The 24,780-nt window shown below is 38.4% G+C and overlaps 2 protein-coding genes and 1 long non-coding RNA gene across 6 annotated transcripts in view; 1 reads left to right on the top strand and 2 right to left on the bottom strand.

Annotated features, from left to right (window-relative positions):
- Positions 1–1,947: 1,947 nt before the first annotated feature.
- Positions 1,948–24,780, bottom strand: part of LOC135488493 (uncharacterized) — a 31,487-nt gene continuing 8,654 nt past the window's right edge. Inside the window, exon 2 of the mRNA XM_064773126.1 lies at positions 1,948–3,100. Within this exon, the coding sequence (XP_064629196.1) occupies positions 2,358–3,100 (743 nt within the window). The 3' untranslated portion in view covers positions 1,948–2,357. The remainder of the gene's footprint in view (positions 3,101–24,780) is intronic.
- Positions 3,091–24,368, top strand: LOC135488486 (uncharacterized). Its single transcript, XM_064773115.1, has 12 exons — positions 3,091–3,395; positions 6,496–6,646; positions 12,885–13,042; positions 14,179–14,269; positions 14,526–15,849; positions 16,143–16,314; positions 17,130–17,222; positions 17,940–18,135; positions 18,520–18,648; positions 19,081–19,176; positions 19,634–19,687; positions 20,089–24,368. The coding sequence occupies exons 5-12, from the start codon at positions 14,726–14,728 to the stop codon at positions 20,577–20,579; spliced, it is 2,355 nt and encodes a 784-aa protein (XP_064629185.1). The 5' UTR covers positions 3,091–3,395; positions 6,496–6,646; positions 12,885–13,042; positions 14,179–14,269; positions 14,526–14,725; the 3' UTR covers positions 20,580–24,368.
- On the bottom strand, positions 7,750–11,243 carry LOC135488470 (uncharacterized). 4 transcript variants are annotated; one of them, XR_010446984.1, is made up of 4 exons: positions 11,048–11,243; positions 9,887–10,377; positions 9,609–9,679; positions 7,750–9,388 (listed from the first exon to the last, which is right to left on the bottom strand). It is a non-coding gene; the product is annotated as an uncharacterized LOC135488470 (long non-coding RNA). The 4 variants fall into 4 exon arrangements; XR_010446986.1 differs by lacking the exon at positions 11,048–11,243 and adding an exon at positions 10,946–11,040; XR_010446987.1 differs by lacking the exon at positions 11,048–11,243 and having other exon boundaries at positions 9,887–9,962; positions 10,314–10,608.

Genomic DNA, 24,780 nt, shown 5'->3' with positions numbered 1-24,780 from the left:
GGACAAGCTCCATAAATGTTTTGTGGAAGAAGAACAAGAAACATTTTGTGGAAGAATAACAAGAAACAGAACCTACCTACCTAGTGATCTCAAGATGGTCTCCACTGAGAGTGTGGAGACCATAATAATCAAGCTGTTGGTGGTGGTGCCACCTGGTTACCATGGCGAAACTCGCATTTTAGCTGGTATGTTTACAAACACAGAATGTAAACAAAACCATGAGAGGTGTTCCCATTTAATGAAAGCCTGAAAAATTAGCATTGTGGTGCCCCCTCGAGGTTGTGAGAGACGGCGGAGACCGTCCTAAGGTTGTGACAGTCCCAACGGAGAATAACTGTAATTGGAGTCCTGATTGTGACCAGACCGTCCCCAGGTTGTGACATTCCTAACAGAGAATAACTGTAGTTGCGGTCTATACAAACTGACAAGAAAGCTGATATGATATAGACATGATAAGGACACTGAGTGACATTTATTGAAATTAAGATAATTGTAGGCCCGAAGAAAACTTGAATATTTACATAATGAGCAGCATGAAGTATTTTGGGTTATTTACAAGAAAAGCTGCATGATGAGGACCATTAAAAAGGCAAAGGAGTGGGGCAAAACCGCCACAAGCCAACGGAACGAAGGCTGCCCCCCACCAAAGCCAAATGATTGTTTAGTGTCGTGTTAAGAACATATTGATTGAATAAACCTGTTAATAATACCCAGTGAGATGACGTACAGTTCACCCGCATGGAAAACTGCGTGCCATCCCCTGTATATTGACCAAAATTAAGGATCGGGCTAAAAAGATGAGGAAATGTAGGGGGATGTTTGAGTGATCCGTCCGCATGAAAGAACACTAAGTATCTCCCCCGCCAAAAGAAAAGCAATTAAACATAACAACAGTGAAAATAAGTATAATTCAAACATGAATGGAGACGTTACGGATATACTTATGGAAGGCATCATAATTCCATCTACCCAGGTGACGACTATGTTGATCGGATAAGCCAGACTGAGCCGCCCAAGAGGCGGCGCCTATACGAAAAGAGTGTCCCTGGTAAAGTGTGGGATCAAGGGAACATGCCCGCAGTAAACTGTGCAGGTAATGTGAGAAGTAAGCCCGGGTTACCGATGAGCCATCAGCACGCATAAAGAGCGAACCAGATGTGTCAGGCCGTACAGACAAATAATTGCACATGCTGACCACTGGGCAGAGCAACTTTTGGTCTTGGGGCGAGATCTGAATGACAACCAGCCGGCTGCCTTTGCTGTGCTTGTATTTTCTAAATACAACGGACATACCGGCTGATGGACTAGCCAAATCTACTTGAAGGTTCGAACGTTCTAAAAGTGAAGTCAACCTAGCGGAACGCGTGGTAATCTCGCCAATCCTTAGAAAGGCGAAAAACGCAAGTGAGAACATAGCCCTGACCAATTTCCTGTCGAAATGATCCATGACGACCAGGCCAGTGACGTGAAGGAGTTTAGAGAGAATGGGGACAGTAATGGGCAACCTTACATCCAATGTTTTATTGGACTTAGCAAGCCCGGACGCGAAATTTTTTTTTGCACGCTATTTTCCACACGTGCTTTTTCCTTCGACCAATCAGCGCTTTGTTTATGTTCTAATTTTATCCTCTGACCGAATCGATGATGTCATTTCTTCGGGAATTGCCCTCGGCAGTTTTCGGCGTTTCGCGGTGACATAAATAGCCTCAGACACGTGCATTTGTTTTGATCGACTAAGGGCAATTCTACTAAGGGATGGGATGGGCAGATTTCAATGGACTGTGACTTAAACAAAGTCTGAGGCCAACCTCGTGAACAAGACCAAGCTTTGCTAACAAGACCACAGCTGTTGTGGGTTGTTGCCTAAATCATCAGCAACTCTCTTGAAGTGAAACCTCAACAATAAGAGGAGCAACAGTGACCTTTTTACTAAGCATTCACTGAAATCAAATGTGTGAATCAAACATAACACTGACTAATTGGTAATCAATTGTAATTTTTATTACTTAACAGACTGCCATTGTATTTGCTGTTATCCTGAGCAGCCCCGAGATAGGTTACATGTAAAATAAAACCAGAATTGTTACAAAAATACAAAGTAAACCCATTTGTGAACAAGGTACTCATACTGCCATTAACAGATGAAGACGCAGAAAACCTGTAGCAGAATTACTAGCAGAATTACAGCTTAGCTGAATGGGTCTTCCCCAGTGCTTCATTATTTTGAACACACCTGACTAAATTATGCGGAGCTTTGCGCCTAGGAAGCACTTGGGAAGACAGCGGCGCGACAACCTGTTTCCTTTTTTTAGGCTTCACATTTTCTTTACCATCAAGTTTACAGGGCCTACCACTCCCTAGGCGGTGTTTAGTGCCACCCATAACTTTCCTTCTCGCAAGGCGGTGGGTTGGACACCAATAGTTTTGCAACTTACCATGCCCTTCACCTTACGTTTGCCCATGGCAGTGCCAGCACCTGAATACTTGCCAAAGCAAACAAGAGCTGACACAAGAGCCGAGTTGGTGGTTAACGATTCAGCTTGTCTTACAAAGGTTCTCAATGGTTTTTCAAAGTACTCTGGGTTTGCTCTGAAGCGTTCTTCAAAGTCAGAGAACACACCCTTCAGGTCATTCAACAATGTGCTTCCTGCTGGCAGGCCTTGATCCGAGTTTGTAGTAGACGGATGTGGTCTATTGAGGCCTCTCATGTCAAACCTGTTCTGAAGTGTACGCTGCAGAGTAAGAGATGCCATTGAGGATGAGTCAAAACCTTTGTGTTCCATATCTGCAGGTGGTTGACCCTCAGATTCCATGGCATCATCACCATGGTCCAGTCTGACTGGAACCATTTCCTCCACGATGTCCACTTGAGCACTCTGGTCGACTTCAACAGCTTCTTCAATGGTGTTGTTGACCTGAGGCAGGACTTCAACCAATGGTCTGCGCAGTGATTGAAACCATTCTTCAGTTGGGGGTATACTGCTGCGAGTTGCCACCTGATATATCAATCTTCTCATTGATGAGTCATGAACTGGGATGAAATTCCAGGAGGAGAGACCATAATTTTTCACGACAAGGAACTGGTGCTTGCATGGACGTCCTGAAACGGCAAAAATACATAATGTACATGGATCAAGAACAAACTGTGTTCGGATGTTCTATTGCTTTTGGACGTTGCATTGCTGTCAGTCTCACTTGGGACAGTGAATGTCATCTCACTGGTTTGGACAATGCGATCTTCATCAATCTTCTTCCCTGTTGCTGTGTGTGGAAGGAATCGCGAATAACTGGCACGGTCTAGTCGATTGTTGCATATGTCCAGAAGGCGCCTTTCAAAGTAGGACTCCAGTCTATGGCACGTTTCTCAACCGCCAAAGCTATGAACTTGAAACTTGGTATGTATAACCCCCTACATCAGATAACCTTCGACACCGAGTTTTGGCTTGATCTAAGTATTGACTTGGCCACCAGGGGGCCAAAACTGAAAAAATAGGAAGTGCAATGTTTCTCTTTTAAGTGACATATTGTCGATAAGATTTTTATATGGCAGGGACCCCTTGCAAGGATGCATTGCTTGTCTTATGATTTCTGGATTTGACCTTCTTCTCAAGGTCACATAGGTCACACAGCAAAAATTGGCTGTTAGAGTGTTACTTTGGCTCGTTTCTTAACGACTGTAGCTATGAACCTGAAACTGGGTGTACATGGCCGTATAGTTCAAGTAACCTCAGACAACACATTCTAGTCCAATCTGATTCTCAACTTGGCCAGCTTGGGGGCCAAATCTGAAAGCTTTAAAAATTGAGATATTTGCTTTTTAACTACTTGCCCAATTGCCACCAGTCTGATGAACATGGGAGCAGCTAACCACCATACATACAGTATTAGTTGCACATGGTTTTGATTTTACCTCATAAAACTTCCATTTGGTTACATACTGTAGCACTTTCTGTAACTAGCATGAATTAATTGTCTACTAAATATACTTACGGTGAGCACAATTGCCCCTGGCTGTTTCATTTTCTTACTTTTATAAAAGATATTAACGTTTGGGAAATTCAGACTATCCTGAGTTCTGACTCCTGTCTGTACGTACACATGAACATCAGAAGGTTTGAAGAAACAATTCACTTCAAATTCTCAGGTCTCATTTTGCATGTGAACTAATGCAAGTATCAATGCATATCGTGTACCCCACCCCCCTCCTTCTCAAGAGTAGACAATATTCAACGGGGTTTATCAGCTGAATCTTGAGGTATTTTCTTCCTAGCATTGACGTGTTTTTTGCGATGAAGTGTGACATCGTTGTGATATTGCAGCGAAAGCTTAACAACAAGATTGAAATAGTTGTGCAGTGACTGCTGTTATCTTGGCGAAAACCCAGCGATGGCCAAAGCGATATGCCGTCGTAATCTTGCCGGTTATACAAGTTAAGTAATACTGCATGGGGAAACACAAGTATGCATAAGGCTAATTTAGCCACCATGGTGGTCGAACTTTTTTGGCTATTTCTGACCTAAAAGGTGATAGCATGTCAACAGAAAAGGAAGCAAAGGCATGGTTGAAGTCATTTGAAGAGACAAGCCTAAGCACTTATCGGATTCAAAGAACCTATCTAAACATACGAAACACACACAGGAAAATTGAATACAAGGTAGGCCTAGCTGACTACTAGTATACGTCGCAGGTGTTCTGTGATGTAATGAATGGTGGGCATCATACATAAGTGGCATGATCAGCATTAGATAGAAACAACTGTTTTGAAGGATGATCTTATTTCCATTCTTCTTTCGTTGTTACCGTTTTATTGGCGATTTTACTTAACAAAACTCGAATTCAAACTAAACTCTTTCGTCTTTATTTGTCCACCAACACCACCAACATTTGTCACATTCCACCTCGGCCGTGCACTGCCGAAGACACTTTTATACCTCGTAAACATTCTCCCTTCCCCGTTAATACCTAGGATTTTAACGGAACCCTTTTAATCTACTATCCCATTCCAAAACCAATTCCAACAAATACTCAAGTTTATATACTCACATACACTGTAACAATTTAAACTGGAATCAAAAACTCAGAACCTGAGTATTCAAAATACTGTCATGCATTAGGCATTAAGAACAAACCCTATAAAAAACTAATCCAATCAAACAATAAGTTCACTATCTTTGAGAGTGCGCAGTACTAGTATGTCTTCAAAAAGTTAGTCCCCATTAGAGCAAAACACAAGTCTCAACCATTTCAGGACAACGACACCTTTGGAAGTCACAAACAAGTCAACCAAGCCTCATATTCTAAAGCAACCACACTAACCAGAATTTTGCTTTAAAATTCCCCCAAGAAACTTAGCTTGTACCAAAAAGACGCTTGAAAAGGACCAAACTATTTCCAAAGGTTGTTGTCCTACAAAATAGTCGAAACACAAAATTAACTTCTCTCTATCCAATGAAGCACTAAAGTCTCTGTATACATGCATATTATCAGTTCATGGCAACAAATGCCTAGATTTGTCCAGTGTCCGTCTAGCAGAGTCAATTTTGCGGAATTGAGAATTAATAGATTGTCACATTCAGCGTCCAATGAATTTGAATCATGCGCAAAGAATCACAATCACACATCAATAGTTCTCACAACACATGTCTATTGGAGGACAAATGCCAAATAAAAAAACATCACTTTAACCCTTCAATTTTTAACTCCCTTGCCCACAAAGAAATGGACAACTTGAAATATGGCACAATTTAACCCTCTGTTGGCTGGTCCTACAAAAACGTGCACAATGAGCCTATTGATACTCAACTTTAACACAGTTGGTCCTCGGACCGCGCAGTAACACAATTCCACGGCGATGTAGAAGGAATTATAGTCCCTCACACAAAAAATCTTAAGTACCCGGTAGTACTTTAGTTCGTCATGTCACCCTCTGACGTCACAATTCGAGCCGGGACAAAAAACATCATGTCACCCTCCCATGTGTTGTCATTGCGACGCCAAGATGAGACATAATGTCCTTTCTATGTCAAGACTGGTCATATCATGGCTTTTAGCAGGACTACATTATATAACGTTAAAATACTGAGTTATTTACCTCATCGAGATAAAATGTAGAGATGTGCTACAATTGCTGCCTGGTCAGTTGGCCATAACGTTTTGGGCGACCCTCAGCGTTAAAGGTTTGACCTATTTGAAGCATACGAGTTTGTACAAAGTGCAGCGACGTGAAATTATATGATATGGGGCTCCATGAGGTATGCAAATAACCATGATACATGAATTGCGTTTTAGATTGTGGAATTGACTGCCATGTTGGGTTAAAATGTACAGGTCACCTTCAGATCTGTACAACAGCCCCATTTTAGTGATTGTGTTCAGATGATATACACTCAAGATACTTGAATGCAAAATGTGGTTTGTATTGAGTGCCGATATACTTGACTGACTGCCTGACTATGCATCTGGGGTGACATCTTAAAAATTGCCTTTCACTTTCAGGATAATCATGCTATTCAAGTACTGGACTTTCAAGCCGAGCAGATGAACGATGGAGAAGATGATAGTTGGAGTAATGACATTTTCAATGATACCCCTATTGTAACTAATGAAACTGTCAAGGCAACTGGCGAATCCAAATTTCACGCGAAAGGTACGACTATTTTACTTCCATGCGGATTACATTTGATAAGTGACCATCGGTAATACAAATTTGTCATCCTATAAATACTATGGGCTGAATTTGCAAACGGTCGAATCAGTATCACTATCAGGACTTATGTTCATTAAAAAAACTTACTTTTCAGCGAGAATACGGAGTGCGATCACAATATAATACAAGCCTATCGGCGTCTGATTCACAATGTGGTTTGTGAGGAGTGTCATAGTCGTCAACAGTGTAGCTTACGTATTTCGAAGACCAGTGGAATTGGCGGCGTCAAATTATTAGTGAAATTTATAATTTACAAATTACAAATCGTTTATTGAAACCGTGTAAAAAGTTACATTTTACATAAGATGAAAGTACAATGACCATAAGCATGATGAACTAAATAACTGGTGTGACATTGTTGTGGATTTGGTGGTGTGCAGCTGGAGGAGTGGACAATGTCACAACCAGGGTTCCTACATTATATACAGTGGAACCTCCGTTAGTAGACACCTCTCTATTAAAGACAACCTTTCCAATAAGGACACTAGTTTTGGTCCCAAATTGGTTGTTTCCATTCAATTTTGACTTCTCTAATCAGTCTTTGGGTGTTCCGAATGCTTGACACATTTCGAACATGTTTTGGTTGGAAACAACCCTACAGTCTTACACTTATGGCTGAATGAATGACAGTGCATTTTCGTGTAAGCTCGGTGACGAAATGCTGCGACACTATTCGTCACCAACATGCTTGATGGGTGGTGCCATCTGCACAAAGGACGATGAATTAAATAACTGATGTGACATTGTCGCTGCATTTGCAGGTGTCCACATCGAGGAGTAGATGATGTCACTACATGTACCAGGGTTTGTACTTTCATATACAGTGGACCTACTTTTTGTGGACACCTTCCTATTGAGGACAACCTCTTTAATAAGGACAGTAGTTTTTGGTTCCAAATTGGTTGTTTCCATTCAACTCGACTTCTCAGTTTAGGACACCTCTCTGTTAAAACAGCACTTTTCAGTCCCTGGGGCATTTCTGGAAATTTCATGCTATAGAGCAATAGGTTCAGCTAAGTGACAAGAACAGTACTATAAGACGGTTTTAAAAAGTTGAAAATTATTTATTTAAATGACATATAAATGGTTCAGCAGTACTTGGCAGTGTGCATTATGTAATGAAATATGATTTACATAATATAACATTTTTGTGACAAATAGTACAGATGATGGATAAATCGATACAGTGGATAGCTGTTAGAATATGCAATACATGCAATAGCATTTGTTTTTATTGAGATTTTGCGAGAACCAAGTGGTATTTTGACAAGATAATAGAAAGCCAATAACACTACAAGAACATGACTTTAATACATTGACATTGTAGTACTTGGTATACTAAAAATATTCAAAGATGGGTATCTCGAGTTAAAGTACAAGATGTATGAATGAAGGAGGCACTCGGGTAAGAAATGGTGTCGCTAATGAAAGATTAGAATTAAGACATATCTCTGTATTTCATGTGGTGTACTGACAAATGGTGCAGTTTGTTACCAATTTTGTACATAGTTGGTGTGTCATGTTTATTCATACATCTTGCTCTATAAAAGCGAGTGAGAGAGGCATTGTGACATTAGAGTGTTGTATATCTATAGAATATGTGACCCGTCACAGCAAAACCAGGTACATGTCGCACAGAAGATGAGCCTAAATGACACCAGGAGATAATGGAAGAAATTGATGTGCTCATATTTTACAAAAGGCAGACAATAGATAAATGAACAAACAGTCCGTCTCAACCTGCCAAGCTCAGAGCGACATGCGCCTGGTTTTGCTGTGACGGGTCACATGTACAAAGTTTACATAAAACAAGATTTGTATGTTTATTTAGGAGTACAAAAGTTGTATATAAAATGCCGACTTCATAATGATTTATAGGACACAAAATTTGACATGACAGCATTTTATAAAATATGAATAATCTATAATGAGAATAGTTTTGTAGCACCAATGATTTGAAAATACTGAATTTATTTATTGCATGAATAGAACACAAAAAACAGGATGATACCATGATTGTCACATGCGTGAAATATATTGTCATGGATGGGCATTGGGAACAAAAAGAATTGCTGTTATCAGCTGCATTGGTAGCGATTGCTTTAGCTGATTTTCAGAAACTGACAGGAATGAGAATGTTGATATAGTGTTGAAAAAATATTTTTATAACATACATTGCATAAAATGCCGACTTCATAATGATTTATAGGACACAAAATTTGACATGACAGCATTTTATAAAATATGAATAATCTATAATGAGAATAGTTTTGTAGCACCAATGATTTGAAAATACTGAATTTATTTATTGCATGAATAGAACACAAAAAACAGGATGATACCATGATTGTCACATGCGTGAAATATATTGTCATGGATGGGCATTGGGAACAAAAAGAATTGCTGTTATCAGCTGCATTGGTAGCGATTGCTTTAGCTGATTTTCAGAAACTGACAGGAATGAGAATGTTGATATAGTGTTGAAAAAATATTTTTATAACATACATTGCATTCAAATAACACTAAGAAGTAGACGAGTACTAATTTCGCACACTTGAAAATATATGGACATTGACTGTCACTGGTAGTGGTAGTAGAGTAATTACATGCCATCAGCAGCACTAATTCAGACAGTTTTCGCTGTGCTTCAGTAACTGACTGGAATGACTAAGTTTGATTGTGCTGAAATGATACATAATAACGTACATTGCATAAACAAAATGATTACAAGATTTGTACTGTCTTGAAATATATGGACAGGGACAGTCACTGGAAGTTTGACATGCCATCAGTTGCACTGCTCCCGACAGTTTTCACTGTGCTTCAGTAACTGACTGGAATGACTAAGTTTGATTGTTCTGTATTTGCCTCCATTTGGATTTTGTGAACAAAAGTTACTAACCTTGTGTAATTGAAGTGTCGAATTCGCCTTGGTCGAAATGATAATACAGTAAATAAATCTATTGAATGTTGCTGAAAAGAAAACACTTACTACGTTAGAAGCCATGTACATGATAACACCACCACCACCATTATCAATATCATCACAAGTCAACTGGGGAATATGTGTGATATTTGTTCAAAACTTGCGTATATGGTATTTGCAGGTCTATTGTATTGTAACATATTTTTCACTTTCAAAATTAACTTTTTTACTAGAAATTATGAATCAATACTAACCGTAAGAAGCGTATGAAATTACAGAAGGCCTTCGTCGAAAAATGTAATGTACTTGTACTCATTCGTGTCATTAAACCTGAAAGCAGCACAGCATAACAGTGAAATTACCGTGACATCAATGGATGTCAAACTAACGTAGTGACGTAAATTTGAATTCGAAGTGCACAAATTCACAATTAAGGTTTCGAACACATTGAGAACTGAAAAACTTCATACAAATGCTTTCACACCAATGATATGATTGTGGCGCTCCTGATGAGGTATCGCCCTCTGCTAAGCAGCTTTGGTCGTAACTAGGGTAAATGTTTTTTTCAAGTGATATGAGCGATGCAATACCTTAGTTTCCACCAGCGCCACGTAGCAGTCAATGAAGTTGTGCTGGTACTCCATTAACGTCATGCTTCAAATTTGAAGAAATTAATATTACCTTCATCAAGTACGTAATAATGTTACACCAGGCCTTTGTCGAAAATGTAGATCTCGAAGTCTAACTGTAATGAAAGAAAACATCAATGTGACAATATGGTCTACTATGTATGAGGGGGAGAACGGGTATTTTCGGGACACTGGGATGGGCCGAAAATAACTGTCGGGATTCGGGATAGACACCCTTATTTTAGCGGGATTCGAGACAAGCCGTGTTTTGCGTCACGATTCGGCTAAAATTGCGTATTGGGAAACGGGATAAGCCTTTTTTCCTAACGGGACGTCGAGACAGTTACCCCCCCCCTTCCCCGTTCCCACCCTCATGACATGTAGCATTGATTGTAGGCCTATTGTTACTCACAATCTATTTTTTTGTAATTGATACTGGTAGTATCAATAAGAAATATGCCACACGTTGGGAGCATGCAAGGCCTAGTACAATACACCATCATCACAATCAAATATTTCAATAATACACTGTCAGTGTCAACGAGAGGAGAGTGAATGTTCAACCATCAATCACGTGCATTGTAGTGTACATCCCCCATGACGGCTTGCGCCCCGCTGACACGACGAGCACATGGCTGAGCCAATCCATCGCCTATACACTACTTTACAAAAATCGACACCTACTGAAACTTTCACTAATTATTCTCCGAAATGTACTTTATCGTTACATCAATAAATGCACATTCGAAATTCAAAACTACCACTTATTTTTGCCGTGAAACTGACCTGAGTTATCGAAACACTACGAAAAGAGGAAGAAGCAGGTCCGCATTTATCGAAATATTGCTAAATATAATTGTCAAAATGTCGACCAAATTACCAATTAAATCACAATAAACTTATCAAATGTTCCCTCATGCCTTTGGGTGAAAAAATACTGATTTTTCAATCATTCTCAATTTTACAAATCACCAATCACAAAAAGAAATAATGATGCAATTACCCAAAATAGATGAGATTTGACCACTGGTATAATTCCGCCATCTTGGATATCGGCATCGTCACCACCACTTCAAATTCTAAAGTCTTATTCAGGCCTAATATGTGTAACCTGCTGTGGTGAAATGGCTAGTTTTATCAATAAATAACAAAATATGATCTTTGTAAATAAAATCGGAGATCTTCTGGTGTGTTTTTATGTGAATTTATTACGAACTATCAATGCAGCGCAGGGCAGCCATCGTGTTCTCATGCGTAGTGGCGATGCGATAGCCATCCGCGGCACTGCTTTTCAAGATGGTGGCAATTGCCCAGTGCTAGAGGCGTTGTAAGGAAAATTGAGAGCAGGCCCCTAATGAATGAACTCTCAACGATATCGATATATTTTCGTAATTCCAGCACAACTGTTCAACAATGAACGTCCACCGACAATCCCACTTAACGAATATTAATATCAATTCATATCATGTATCTTAAAACGCTTTTATTTCATTTTAAAAAGAGTTATCGAGTGAACGATGACCTCCTACCGCACCCTCGAAATAAACAGCCAAAATGACCACAAAAACACCTTTTTAGAAAAAAACAGCGATTTTTACGAAATAAATGTCATCAGAGACGAAACTAGACACTAATTTAGCTAGGTATGCACAGTAATAGTACCTGAAGTGATCGATTTCAAGGAGAAAATACACTGAAAACAACTTTTCAGGAACAGAAATAAGATCACATTGTGAATAATAACATCAAAACTTTAATGGGATCATTCATCTTTTGCACGTCCCCACTTCCCTTTCGCATATGTCCAATACACTGGGTGACCTGGAAAGTTTCTCCTTGCTCTCGGCAATAAACCGAGATAATTTTGTGTGATTTTCTGCAATATATGATATATTTATTTGGGCATATATCTGATATATATTTGGGTCTATCTGTGTCTATCGGGTCATTATGTAATATGCAAATTTGAAAAAAGGCCTAAAGTCGGCTTTTTTATTGCAGAAATTTTAAAAATAAAAACCTTTGATACTTATATGATAATTTGGTCAAATATCACGAGTTAATGCGGTCAATTCTTAGACATTCTAAGAATTTTTATTTTGAAAATCTCTGCTTTTTTCTGGAAAAAAATAAAATAATTATTTGAGATTTTTTACACTTTTCATATTTTTTTTCCTTTTGGTATCTTCTATGATGGAAGGGCACACACTTTCAAATTCTCGGTCTTTTTACCTCTCTGAAATTGTTTCAAAATTATAAGTGAACTCTTCTCTGAAATTGTTTCAAAATAAGTGAAATCGGAGTCGTTTTTTAACAAAGCAAAATATCAGATGCTTTTATGAAGAAGTTACGACTCAGATTACTGAAGGTGCATGAGAGACTAAAGAAAACCAGTTTGAATAGAAAAATCGTCAAAATTGATATCAAATATTGAACATTTTTCGTTATTGAACATTGTCAAGCATGGCTGCATGCCGGCCTATGTATTCTTGGGAAATTTCAAGGAGAGGCAAGAACAATCTTTCTGGGACACGCTGTTGTAGGAAGCGGCCGATAGACACTTTTTTACTCTATGAACAAAGAAATGAATACTCGTGTAACAACATTTTGAATATAATTTCAGAGATGCAAGAAAAGGATGTGTTACGTTGTGGAAAGTGCAACACCGTGTTCTATGAACTGGGTGACTTCATACAACATAAGGAAGAAAGTTGTACTGCATTGTACTCCAATGAAGAACTGAACAACATGGAACACGATACTGAGAAGTCGACCAATGTGGTAAGCTATACTGTAAACCAGGAAAATTTCGCTGACACTTTAATTTTGCTATTTTTGCGGTATGCTTCCATCCGCGAAAATAATATGCACCAAATATATTCTATTCCTATTATGAGGCATTTGCCTGGTTAGAAATCCGCAAAATTAAAATGTGCAAAATAAACATTTTAGACTGAAAATTAGCAAATCCGTGAAAAAAAACCTGCCGCGAAATTAAACTGGGTTACAGTAATTTTGTCTGTTAGTATACGGTCAAGACCTTTATTTTCACTCGCCCTTTAAGAATTCGAAATGTGAAAATAACAGGCGTTAATATTTTGGCTTTATTGTGGTGCCCTTCTACCCACGACCCTAAGGTTGATACGACAAGCACTCTACCGACTGAGCTAAAGGGAATTTTCCTACAAGCTTGGGCTTGTAGTATTGTGTCGGCATTACATGCTCCCCCTGGCCCTGTTCAAGAAAGTTGTGTCCTCACAACTCAATGTTCAGTGGGGATGAATGCCCCAGAAGGTACAACTTCAGCATCACATGAAAGATGCCCACTTAGTATCTATAACTATCCCTTAAGCCACTGATCCTGGCTGAGCCCCACCTAGGTCTGAACGGGATTCGAACCCACAACCCTAAGGTTGACACTACAAGCACTCTACCGACTGAGCTAAAGGGAATTTTCTTGCAAGCTTGGGCTTGTAGTAGTGCATCGGTATTACATGCTCCCCCTGTTCAAGAAAGTTGTGTCCTCACAACTCAATGTTCAGACAGAAGGGATGGATGCCTCAGAAGATACAACTTTAGCATCACACGAAAGATGCCCATTTAGTATCATATAGATGCAGGTTCAGTATCACACGAAAGATCCCCACTCTGCACCTATAACTATCCCATAAAGCACTGTTCCCGGCTGAGCGAACGGGATTCGAACCTACAACCCTAAGGTTTACACGACAAGCACTCTACCGACTGAGCTAAAGGGAATTTCCCTGCAAGCTTGGGCTTGTAGAAGTGTATTGGTATTACATGTATATGTAGTTTTGCATTACCAACACCTTTACCAGGCGTACAGGCTTCAGCTTTCTGACTAAACAGCAGACTTTGGTGTTTTTTCTAAGTCATTTATTGTGCAATTATTTCAGGATGGAGATACAGTGCCTTCGAAAACATCTTCTGACAAAGGACAACATAAAAAGAAGGGCCAGAGTTCTAAGCCCTCAAAATATCCGTTAGGTTTGTATAATAATATCCCACCTCAGTTATTTTACCGGTCAACCTTTAACTCTTCGAACATAACACAGTCTTCTTTTAGAATATTACCCCTGAACAATAGGCCTTATGATAATCTAATTTTTCTGTCCTTATTAGCGATAAGCGTCTGAATACTGCGGGATCCTCTACATGAAAAAACTCATGAATTGCAAATAATCAGTCGAACCAATAGTCATAAAAAACATTTGATATTTTTTTCTTCTTTCCTTTTTACCAGTGAGAGTACCGATCTACAAAAGCAAAGAGGATGGTTCACGGACATATGACAAACGACAGATATGCGTTTACTGTGGCAAGAATTACAGCAAAATAAACCGACACCTCGAAAGCGCTCATACAAACGAAGTGAAGGTTGCTCGTATACTATCCATAAAAGATAAGAATGAGAAGTTAAGAGAGTTTGAAAGACGTTGACACATGGGGAATTTTAATCACAACATCAAAGTTCTCCAGCTAGGGACAGGGGAACTAATCGTTGCCAGGCGCCCTACTGTTGAAAGATATGCTGAAGAATATCTCCCTTGCCTTCACTGCCTCGTTTTTATTCATGAAGATGAGGTCTGGAGGCACACAAACAAATGTCCCTTCAACTCTCGCGTAGGGAAGGAAGATGGCGACGAAGAAGAAAACAGCGACGATGAAGGTGATGATGTTCGTTCTGGTGCTAATCATAAGGGACCATCAATTAAGGTGCAGTGTCGGGTATTCCTTGAAGGAGCTGCAAATGCCGATAAGTCTTTCACTGAGGATTATGAGGATCTCATTGATACAGTCATAAACAAAATGCGGCATGATCATGTGAAGACAGTTGTAGAAAAGGACAGCCTGATTTTAAAGTTTGGATCGCTTCTTCTGGCAAAGGTCGGTCATAAAAAGCATGACAATGTAGCAGAGAAAATGCGCAGACTTGGAAGGTTTCTGATTGAGTTCCAGAAAATAGAAAAGAACGTTTCCCTCACAGATGTAATCTGTGGCACTCGATTTGATGCTGTCATCAAAACAACGAGGGAACTCAGCTGCGTAGGCGAAACCACAACAATGGCTGGTGTTGTTATGTTGAGTAATCCCTCAGCAGGCCTTCATTTGGGTTATTCGTTGAAAAAGTGTGCCCTGATAAAACGTGGGAAAGCTTTGAGAGTAATGGATGATACAATGTTAGCTGATGCCCAGACCTTCCTTGATCTCTTCAACTCTGAATGGGTAGATCTTATATCGTCCAACGCTCTTGCCAGTTTAAAAGAGAAGAAATACAACTGCCTTGACCTCATACCAATGACGGATGACCTTCAGAAACTACAGGAGTGTTTAGATACTTCTCTGCCCATTCACACAACGCATCTTACAAAGGCAGCCTCAGAATCATCATGGAGAAGATTGTCAGAGATAATATTTGCGACAGTGACATTGTTCAACAAAAGAAGAGGGGGAGAAGTTGCCAGAATGCCCTTATGTTGTTTCACGGAGAGACCGCAATGGAACGAGCATAGAAACCAGGATGTGTTGACATCATTATCACCACTCGAGCAGCGATTGATGAAAAAGTAAGTCAGTTAGTTATATTGCCGGAGAAAAATGCTTTATGCGTGAGATATTGGCTTGTAAACAATATGCACATCCTTAACTGAAAGATGATAGTAAGTCTGGTGAACTTTACTGATATGAACTAGAATGAGAATATCTACAATAATAAGTCTGGTAAACTTTACCAATATGAGGTACATGTATAAACTATGCATTACAGTTTGAAGTTAAAGCTTGTTTTGATTAGCCAGTGATGAGACAATTTCTGTGATGATTGATGCCTAATCCCATTCATCACCGTCCTTTCTTTCAGCCTTGACATGGTTCACCTTCCAGGAAAACGCAACCGAAGAGTGCCACTACTTCTAAAGAAGGAGTGGGTGACATCCATGCAAGTCTTGGTCGAGAAGAGGAAAGAATGCAACGTCAATAGCGAATACTTTTTTGGAGTCCCTGGAAGCCCATCTCATCTAGCACCATGGAAAGTAAGTCCTATCATTCAATTATCAACCAGTTTTCCCCAGAAAGTACCGGCCGACGTGAATAGCTTTTAAGTATTCAAAAATGCAAAAGAGCTATATCCATTTTTGTCGTATTGAGAAACATGAGAATGGATTTATATCAGTCATGATATTTTCTAATGGAAAAGCTTTAAAATCAACATAGCTTAGGCCTTGCAGAAAAAAATTGTGCTAAATATACATGTAATTCTACCATTTCTACTAGTGATAGCTTTCACTTCGATTTTGGTCTTTATCTTGTTTTGCCCTGGTTTACAATGGACACATCAATTGGTAACTTTCTTTTGATGCAGGGAATTCATATTAGAAATATATCAAAACCAAAATAACGCTTCTGAGCGTTGCCCAAACATTGATATCCTTTAGTTGTTTTGTAGTTGGGTCTGGTAAAATGTAGAGGTCACACAATCAATTTACCGCCATCAAAAATGTGCATTTCCTGTAGTTTAGTTTAGCTCATTCATTATTATAGCGACAAGTGTGTATAAATCGAGATATACAGTAGTAGTAGCTTCTGGAAGTTAAATCATCTTTTTAATCATCTGTCACCTTCGTCTCATTGCCTGAAAGGTCAATTTCTGTGAAAGACAACATGGATTCATTCATGCAAGAATATTTAGTTAGTTGCAGCCAGTAATGTTGCTTCATTCTTGTCCAGATACAAAGCAATTTAGTGTAGAAGCAGCTGGAGATCTGGGACTCCGTGGAGTCAGCATATTTTATTAAAATTGCTGATTCCATTTTGATAATACTATGTGTACTTTCTGTTTATACTTTAGGTTATGAATCAAGCAGCGAAGGATGCCGACTGTTCTAGGCCTGATTTAATATCAACAACAAGATTGCGCAAATATACCGCTACTGTCACACAGGTATGACAATCTTTTTAACCTTGATATGGAGATCTACTGATTGTCCTTTGTCCTCACTGGATGGCAGTGGAATACACCAACAAGACAATGATACATGATTTCGCAGATGATAAATCTGAAGAAAAGTGATTTTTCTCAAATATAAAATGAGGAAAACAACAATAATAATTTCTGTCTTGGCGGTGAAGACTGTCACAACCCATCCATTTCTGTTTCTACAAACCAAATAGAAATGAACATGGTGATTTTCACCTGTTCTACATTGATCTGGACATTACTGTTGCCTGCATTCCATTCCACAAGGTCGAAGCCTGATCCACTAAATTGTGATTTTCTGCCCCATTATTGTACTTAAAGGGGTAGGCCGTTTGATTTAATTGTGGTCCGATTATATGTAAATTCACTTGTACACAATGCCGTAGTGCAGTTATTATGGGGACGAATTTGCTGAAACTTGTTATTCACATGGTGTTTGCAGATAAGTCTACACAATGGTAATGCTGAAGTTTTAAAACAGTACATATTTCTGCAATTGGAATTTTACAGATATCGAACTTTTAAATGAACAGCTTATGCCTTTTTATAGAATTTTTGGAAAATAACATTGTGTACCATATCTGTATATCTGATTAGATGTTCTATTTCCTCATTACAGTCATAGTATTTAGTATTCTTAAAGTTGTCGGAAATAAAGAAATCCATATAATTACTTTTCAGATAATGGGATTAAAACCTGGAGAAATTGAGTGGCTTAGCAATCACCTGGGACATACCGTTAATGTCCATAAAGACTGGTATCGTCTGCACGAGTCGACAATAGAGATGGCCAAGGTTTCCAAAGTGCTCATCGCTATTGAAAACGGACAGGCAGGAAAGTTCAAGGGGAAATCAATTGACGAAATACAATTCGATGGTAAAATTCAACTTCTTCAGTGAATTTTAACCGTATTTTTTGGTGACTATAATGCAATGCAATACAACGAAAATTGGTCAAATTATATCGTGTGCCTCCATTGATTGAGGAGCTGTAATTGCAATTATTTACTAAGCTCTGCATGTATATGCTTTTGAGAAAATAGCCCAAAACAACCAAACATGGTTTTCAAGGAGAGGTGTTTGCAACATGGATATAAATAAAAATTGTCAAATTCTAACTGTAAAACATTCAATAGTCCGTAGACAATGATATAGGATTATTATTGCAGATATGTTCTTTGAATATTGATGATAAAACCCTCCGCATCCCACAAAATTAGTAAATGCATAAATGATAAAAGACAAATCCCTTTATTTACAGAAATTGACCTTCCAGTGGACGAGGTGAATGTTACAGATGATGAGGAAGATGTTGACACTAGTGCAAAAAGTGAAAAAAAGGCAGATGCCGGATCCAATGTGAAGAGAAAGGAAGTGGAAGACTACCAAGGTAAGAAATAACTGTATAAGTAGACTAGGAAGGAGGGAACTAAATGTCACAGTCACTTTTTGTGCTGTAAAACCATTCCCACTATACTGCATACAGACCATGTCGTTTAAAAACAGCATGGGAGCAAAAATAAAAGAAAGTTGGTAGATACAAATGTTATTGAGAGTAATGGCAATTTGTCATTTCTGAGAGGGTACACAACCAGTTAATTCAAATGGGTTCTCTATTTTTAGGCCCTCCATCAAACCGGCAAAACTTTATTCAGTGTTGTGTGACAATAGGAGACTCACTGATAAACTGGCCACATTGAAAAAAACCCACAGAGACTTAGTATAATGACCGCATTGGAAAACATCTACACATGTTCCATTGGTACAAAATACTGGTAATTATAGAGTTAAAATATTGCTTTATTTTAATTTGATCTTCCAGGAGATGAAAACATCAACGTTGAGACTGAGGCTTGCCTTCCAAATGCTGGTACTGAACCACAGTCCAGGAAGAAAAGGAAAAAGAATGTGTTAAAAGGTAAAAATGGGTGTAGCCCTACCACACTGACATTTGACCCACCCAGAAATGGGTTAATCCCTAAAAGTAACACTTTTTAATCAGGGTGGTATAGAGAATGTTTTGACAAAGTTTATTTGATGGATTCGAGGTGTTTCCAGAGTGCCAATAACAACACTTTTGGTCATAATGGTTTTGTTGTTTTGTTGGGTAAACCTGTTTCTGGGCAGACCACTGAAGTTAATGATATCGCCTATCTACAGCTTCTAAGCAATTATTCTGGGGAAATTGATCCGTTTTCAATAAAGATCTAATTGTAGATACTCCTAGCAAGGATACACCGCAGTCATATCATACAGGTTTTGATTATGACCTACTTTTCAAGGTCACAAAGGTCGAATTGCGTAAGTGCTGTGAGATTGACAACATGATGGAGTCTTACATTGGTGTGAAATAATTAGGGCGGTTGATCTTTCAGGAATAGATAACGTCAACAGTGAGATGGAGGCCCAATCAAAGAACAAGTCAAAAGGTAAGAATGAAAAATATGACGTGAAACAGAGGGTATCCTACATGCAGGCACATGTTGTGCGAACATTTCTGCTTACTGTGGTTCCTGAATAAAACGAACCCACTGTTAGTAAAATGGGAAGTGGATGGAATGAGAGTAGGCAAGGTTGCTTGCTAATGGATAATTTTCGAATATCATCAAATTAGGAATATGCCATAAAGGATTTGCATTAATTGGCAAGGTGGAAATAAGAATAGGAAAGATCAATAGGTAAAATGTAAAGATATTTGAACGACTCCATTGCCTCCACTAAATGTGACACAGTATCAGTTGTTTTCCGTTTGGTTTCACTACTTCAGTTTAGGCAGATATGATCATTTCAGACAAGACAGCGTATTCATATGTTTATAATCACATTACAGTAAGTGACCTAGACGTAGAGGATAAGAAAAGCAGAACGTCAGGTGCGAACGCTCGGCCGAAGCAGAAAGTAAAGGATGTTAATCACAATTATGGCAGTGACAGTGAGTTGGACGACTCTGATCTAGACGAGAACTACAGTGCCAGTGCGTACAGCTCATCTCTCTCTGACTCTGGTAATGAAACAATGCCGATTGATAAACCATCTAAGAAAAGATGTATCACCAGTAAGCAAAGAACATCAACTAAAGCCCCTGTTGTAAGGTGGACAGGAGATGAACTAGCTGCTGTTGAGAAGGGCTTCAAGGAAAATATTCTCAATAAGAAAGTACCCAGAAAGCATGAAGTAGAAATAGTGATGGCTAAATACCCAGTGCTGAATAGGCGTCCCTATCTACAGATTAAAAGTAAAGTGCACTATATAATAAGACAAAGAGTCACCATGGGCCAGAAATTGATGAAAATGTCAAGCGAAAAGGGCCAATTCCGATAATACTAAAGTAACATGGGGACTTAATTTGGCTATTATTATAAGTAACACAGCAACTTAGGGCTATTATTATTAGTATAGTGTGTTGCATATTTCATTATAAATGTGTGTAGCATTATTATCGACCACAAGAGCGATATTAGTTTCAATTTTCTCATGTATGCCATGTGTAGTATGTCTCGACATTACATGAAATGCATTTTTTTGGATAGCCAAGACAGTTTCCTACTGCAGACTGATGGAATGTTGTCATGGAGTCTGCAGCAATTTAGAGTGGATGTGTGGACTGGTGCCAGTCAAAACGGATCATCTGTTAAGGTGCAAAATAAGTATTGAATATTCCTTGTGTGTTTTCTGTCGCAGGGATTATACCAAAAAATATGTAAATATATGCCTCATATAGTCAGTTATATACCTTTACATATTATTAGTATGTCTTGCATATCTACATATAGCATAGAACAAAAACAATTAGTTAAGATGTGTAAAAATAGCATATTCTATTATCTGTATGATGTCTTTCAATGCACTCTTATATTCAATGCATGACAGCACTATCTTGGCTAAAAGTGCACAGAGTTCATATTTCATTCGGTCATTTTTTTTCTGAATACCATGATGTTCACAGTACCCTGGTCGAAAATCCCTATAAGATTTGATTCTTAGTTAAGATCTTATTAATTTTTTATACATAAATGTGTACGTTAGTTAGAAGATACTTGTAAGAAGATCTTAACTAAGAATATTACAAGAATCCTATGAATAATGTACATTATCTGTACAAACTTATGATCTTAAAGGGAGATTACAGGCAGTCAAGGGAGTGTAAAGAGCCACATGGCTATTTACGTACCCAGATAGAAGTTGATGACTTTTACCACCGCTAGATGTCCCCATTGTGTACCTGTTATATACATGCATATGCTGCAGCGCTGGGTTGACTTCCCATGTCTTCAAACTCGACCCAGCGCTGAAATTACATATGTTCAGGCTTTAACTAATAATCTTATCGGGATTTTTCGACCTGGGTATGCCCACATAAACGCAACTAATCACATAGCTTTATATAAGGACAATATTACTACCTTTCATTTCTGTCAGTGTATGTCAACATAAATTCAACCTCTATGTCTTTTGTTGAAACAGTATTTTTCTTGTACCAGCACCATTCCAAAATCACCTTCTGTAGCCTCCTTTAGGGTTTTAACGGACATTTTCAAATTCAGGGTCCACAAAAGCGATTTTGTGCCTCAAAAATCCACTGAATTAAATTCACATCTAAAGTTATGATAGATGTAAATCTTGGTTTTAATTGGGGGTAATTTTTTTATTTTCCTCACTACATGTACATGTAATATGTGGACAGCATCTGTCATGGTTGTGGGGAAGAGTGTGGGTCCAGATGGAGCAAGCATGAGTAGCACTACCGTTTTGAAATGCATTATAGATTCCATGATTAATGGATGAAGTGAGGTATTTAAATGTAATACTGATTAACTTATAGTCAGTACAACGGAAAACATTTGTTGGTCGGTATGACAAATGACACTAACCCAAGGTTATTTGAATCATCAGAGGTCACTTTGAGTGGCTTAGCTATCACCTGGGACATACCGTTAATGTCCATAAAGACTGGTATCATCTGCACCATTCGACAATAGAGATGGCCAAGGTTTCCGAAGTGCTCATCGCTATTGAAAACGGACAGGCAGGAAATCTGAGCAAACTACCAAACAGGTTTGTGTTGATGAATAAGGCAGTACCTGTGGGGACATTAGCCGGATGTGGTAAAAAGCATATTTATTTCATGCAGACTGCCGACTGAACGTTTTATTCAATATATATACATGTATTATATTCATTGAACGAGTGTTACCACTGTTCACAGTAAAGAGTGGTTTTGTTTTGGACCAGATACATGTATGCATGATTTGTGATGGTACATGTATGCATGATTTGTGATGGTAAACCATCCAACATAAGCTTTATTGGCTACTTGTTTTGGACCAGATACATGTATGCATGATTTGTGATGGTAAACCGTCCAACATAAGCTTTATTGACTACTTGTTTTGGACCAGATACATGTATGCATGATTTGTGACGGTAAACCGTCCAACATGAGCTTTATTGGCTACTTGAAATGATGACTAAATTTGGTTTGTGTTAATGGGTGGTATGCATAAAAACTAGTAAATACTTGCTTGAAATTTGTAGTATTTACTGCCATCTGTATGCATAAAGTTACAGTAAAACCTTTTACTTAAAAGTATTTACTACTAGAAGTATCAAGTATTTACTTGTCTAGTGTTTACTTAAAAAGTAGTAAATACTTCATTCGGTATGCATAAAGTGAAGTAAATACTACACATTTTGTAGTAAATACTTCAAAATCCCAAGGTAGCTCCAGACCAACCTTGGAAGTCAAGTACATCAAAATTATTTCTATTAAATGGCAGCTTTTATTTAGTTTCTATAGATAGGAAGATGTATCATGTTCATATACTAACACCCCATCAACGCAATCAATTATTTTGAAGATATCATAAAGAAAACTTCATTTGGAGGGAATTGTTTTTTTGGGCAATGCAAAGAGGCTACCGATTTCAAGTAAAAGGTATCCACCAGTTTTATGCATATCTTTTAAGAGACTTTCTTACTTCGAATGTAATGACAAAAGGGTCAAGTTGCCATACAATAGTTAAGAATGTCATAAGTAAGCTTACATAACCACTGTCCATGCCTCTGAATAGGCTGACATCATGGTTGTAAACAAGTAATTACTAGTCTAGTTGAAGCATATGCTTTGCAGTAAAAGGTAAAGATTATGAATATGAAACTGACCTTTTACTTTTACATTTACTAGTTACTTCTAGTAATTGCTTTTACTTTTTGCTTCTACTCGAAGTATTTACTTCGTTTTTATGCATACCACCCATTATTGTGTTTGCTGGGTATCTCTGTTGTTTATAGTGATGTGCTAGGTTCATTGCATGACACATTCTGCTATCGTTATCATTATTTTGTTGACCATGAGTGAAGAAAGGTAAATTGACACAATGTATTGCTGGTAAAAAGTGGCAGAGCAAGACATGATGGAGTGAATATCAGTTTGTTTTCTTTGCTCTTGGGCTTGAAAAGCGGTTGGATCTAGAGTAAAAAAACACTTCCAAACCGTTTTTCTTTTTTCATTAGGAAGAGGATCAAGATGATAGAATTCAAATAGATATCTAACTTGGCCACTGTTTTGTCCCACACCAAACATGCCAAAGTCCATTCGATTTTTGCTGAGTGTTCTGAAGTTTATGCAATGTTGAGATGACGGGGTACTTGAGTTTTTTTTTCCTTAAATGTAGATTTCAAAAACTGTTTTTGAAACTGCTTCGTGTTAATTAGATGTTTTTGTTTGGGTTTTTTTTGCTATTCAGTAGAAATCTGCTTTGTCTCCTTTATCAACTATTCATTCTATATCAAGCTGTAAAGTCTCTTTAAGAAATCGCCTTGTAGTGGCATTTAATGGATTTTGCCAAAGAAAGTCGTAGTGCTCCTGAGGAAATGAAGACACGGCATCATGAATAAACCAAATAGATGCATGGTTTGAGACGGTAAACTGTTCAAATAAAATGCTAAATCTGACATGCTTTAGATGAACATTCTCTAGGCATGGATGAGCGTCATGGTGATGAGGCTGCTAGCTTCTGGCGTTTGTATTATTGACATTACATTGTTAGGTTGTGGAGTTTGTCATTTATTCCTTGTTTTATTCATGTAATGAATTGCAGATTGTAGATGTGTAGATTGAATAAATAAAAATTGTCATTAAAATAACTTTTGAATATATTGTTTCTTTTTTCGTTAGTTTCTCAAGATATTCGATAGCAAGGCCAATCACCTATACGCAAATATGCCTACTAGGAAACCTGCAGATGTTTTTGATGTTTTAAGTCTGTAATATCCTACTGGGATTACCGCTGTGTTACCCTACCAGGTTTCTTTAGGATGCTTAGAAGTGCGCGCAGTAGAGCTCCGCCTTCAAGACAAGGACAAGTGGATGATTATTCCCACGCGGAAATCTTTTGTACGATGCAAAGCCATTACAAGTTTGGAGTTAGGGCCATGTTAAGGGCGAACCACTGATGGAGATCAAAGGTGAAGCATCTAAGACGTGTCCTCCTCATGCCTACAATGACTGTTAGGTCTACTA

This window comes from Lineus longissimus, chromosome 1 (assembly GCF_910592395.1).
Source record: "Lineus longissimus chromosome 1, tnLinLong1.2, whole genome shotgun sequence".
NCBI lineage: Eukaryota > Metazoa > Nemertea > Pilidiophora > Heteronemertea > Lineidae > Lineus > Lineus longissimus.
Note: the sequence above shows the minus strand (reverse complement) of the source record. Positions and strands in the feature narration are given on the sequence as shown.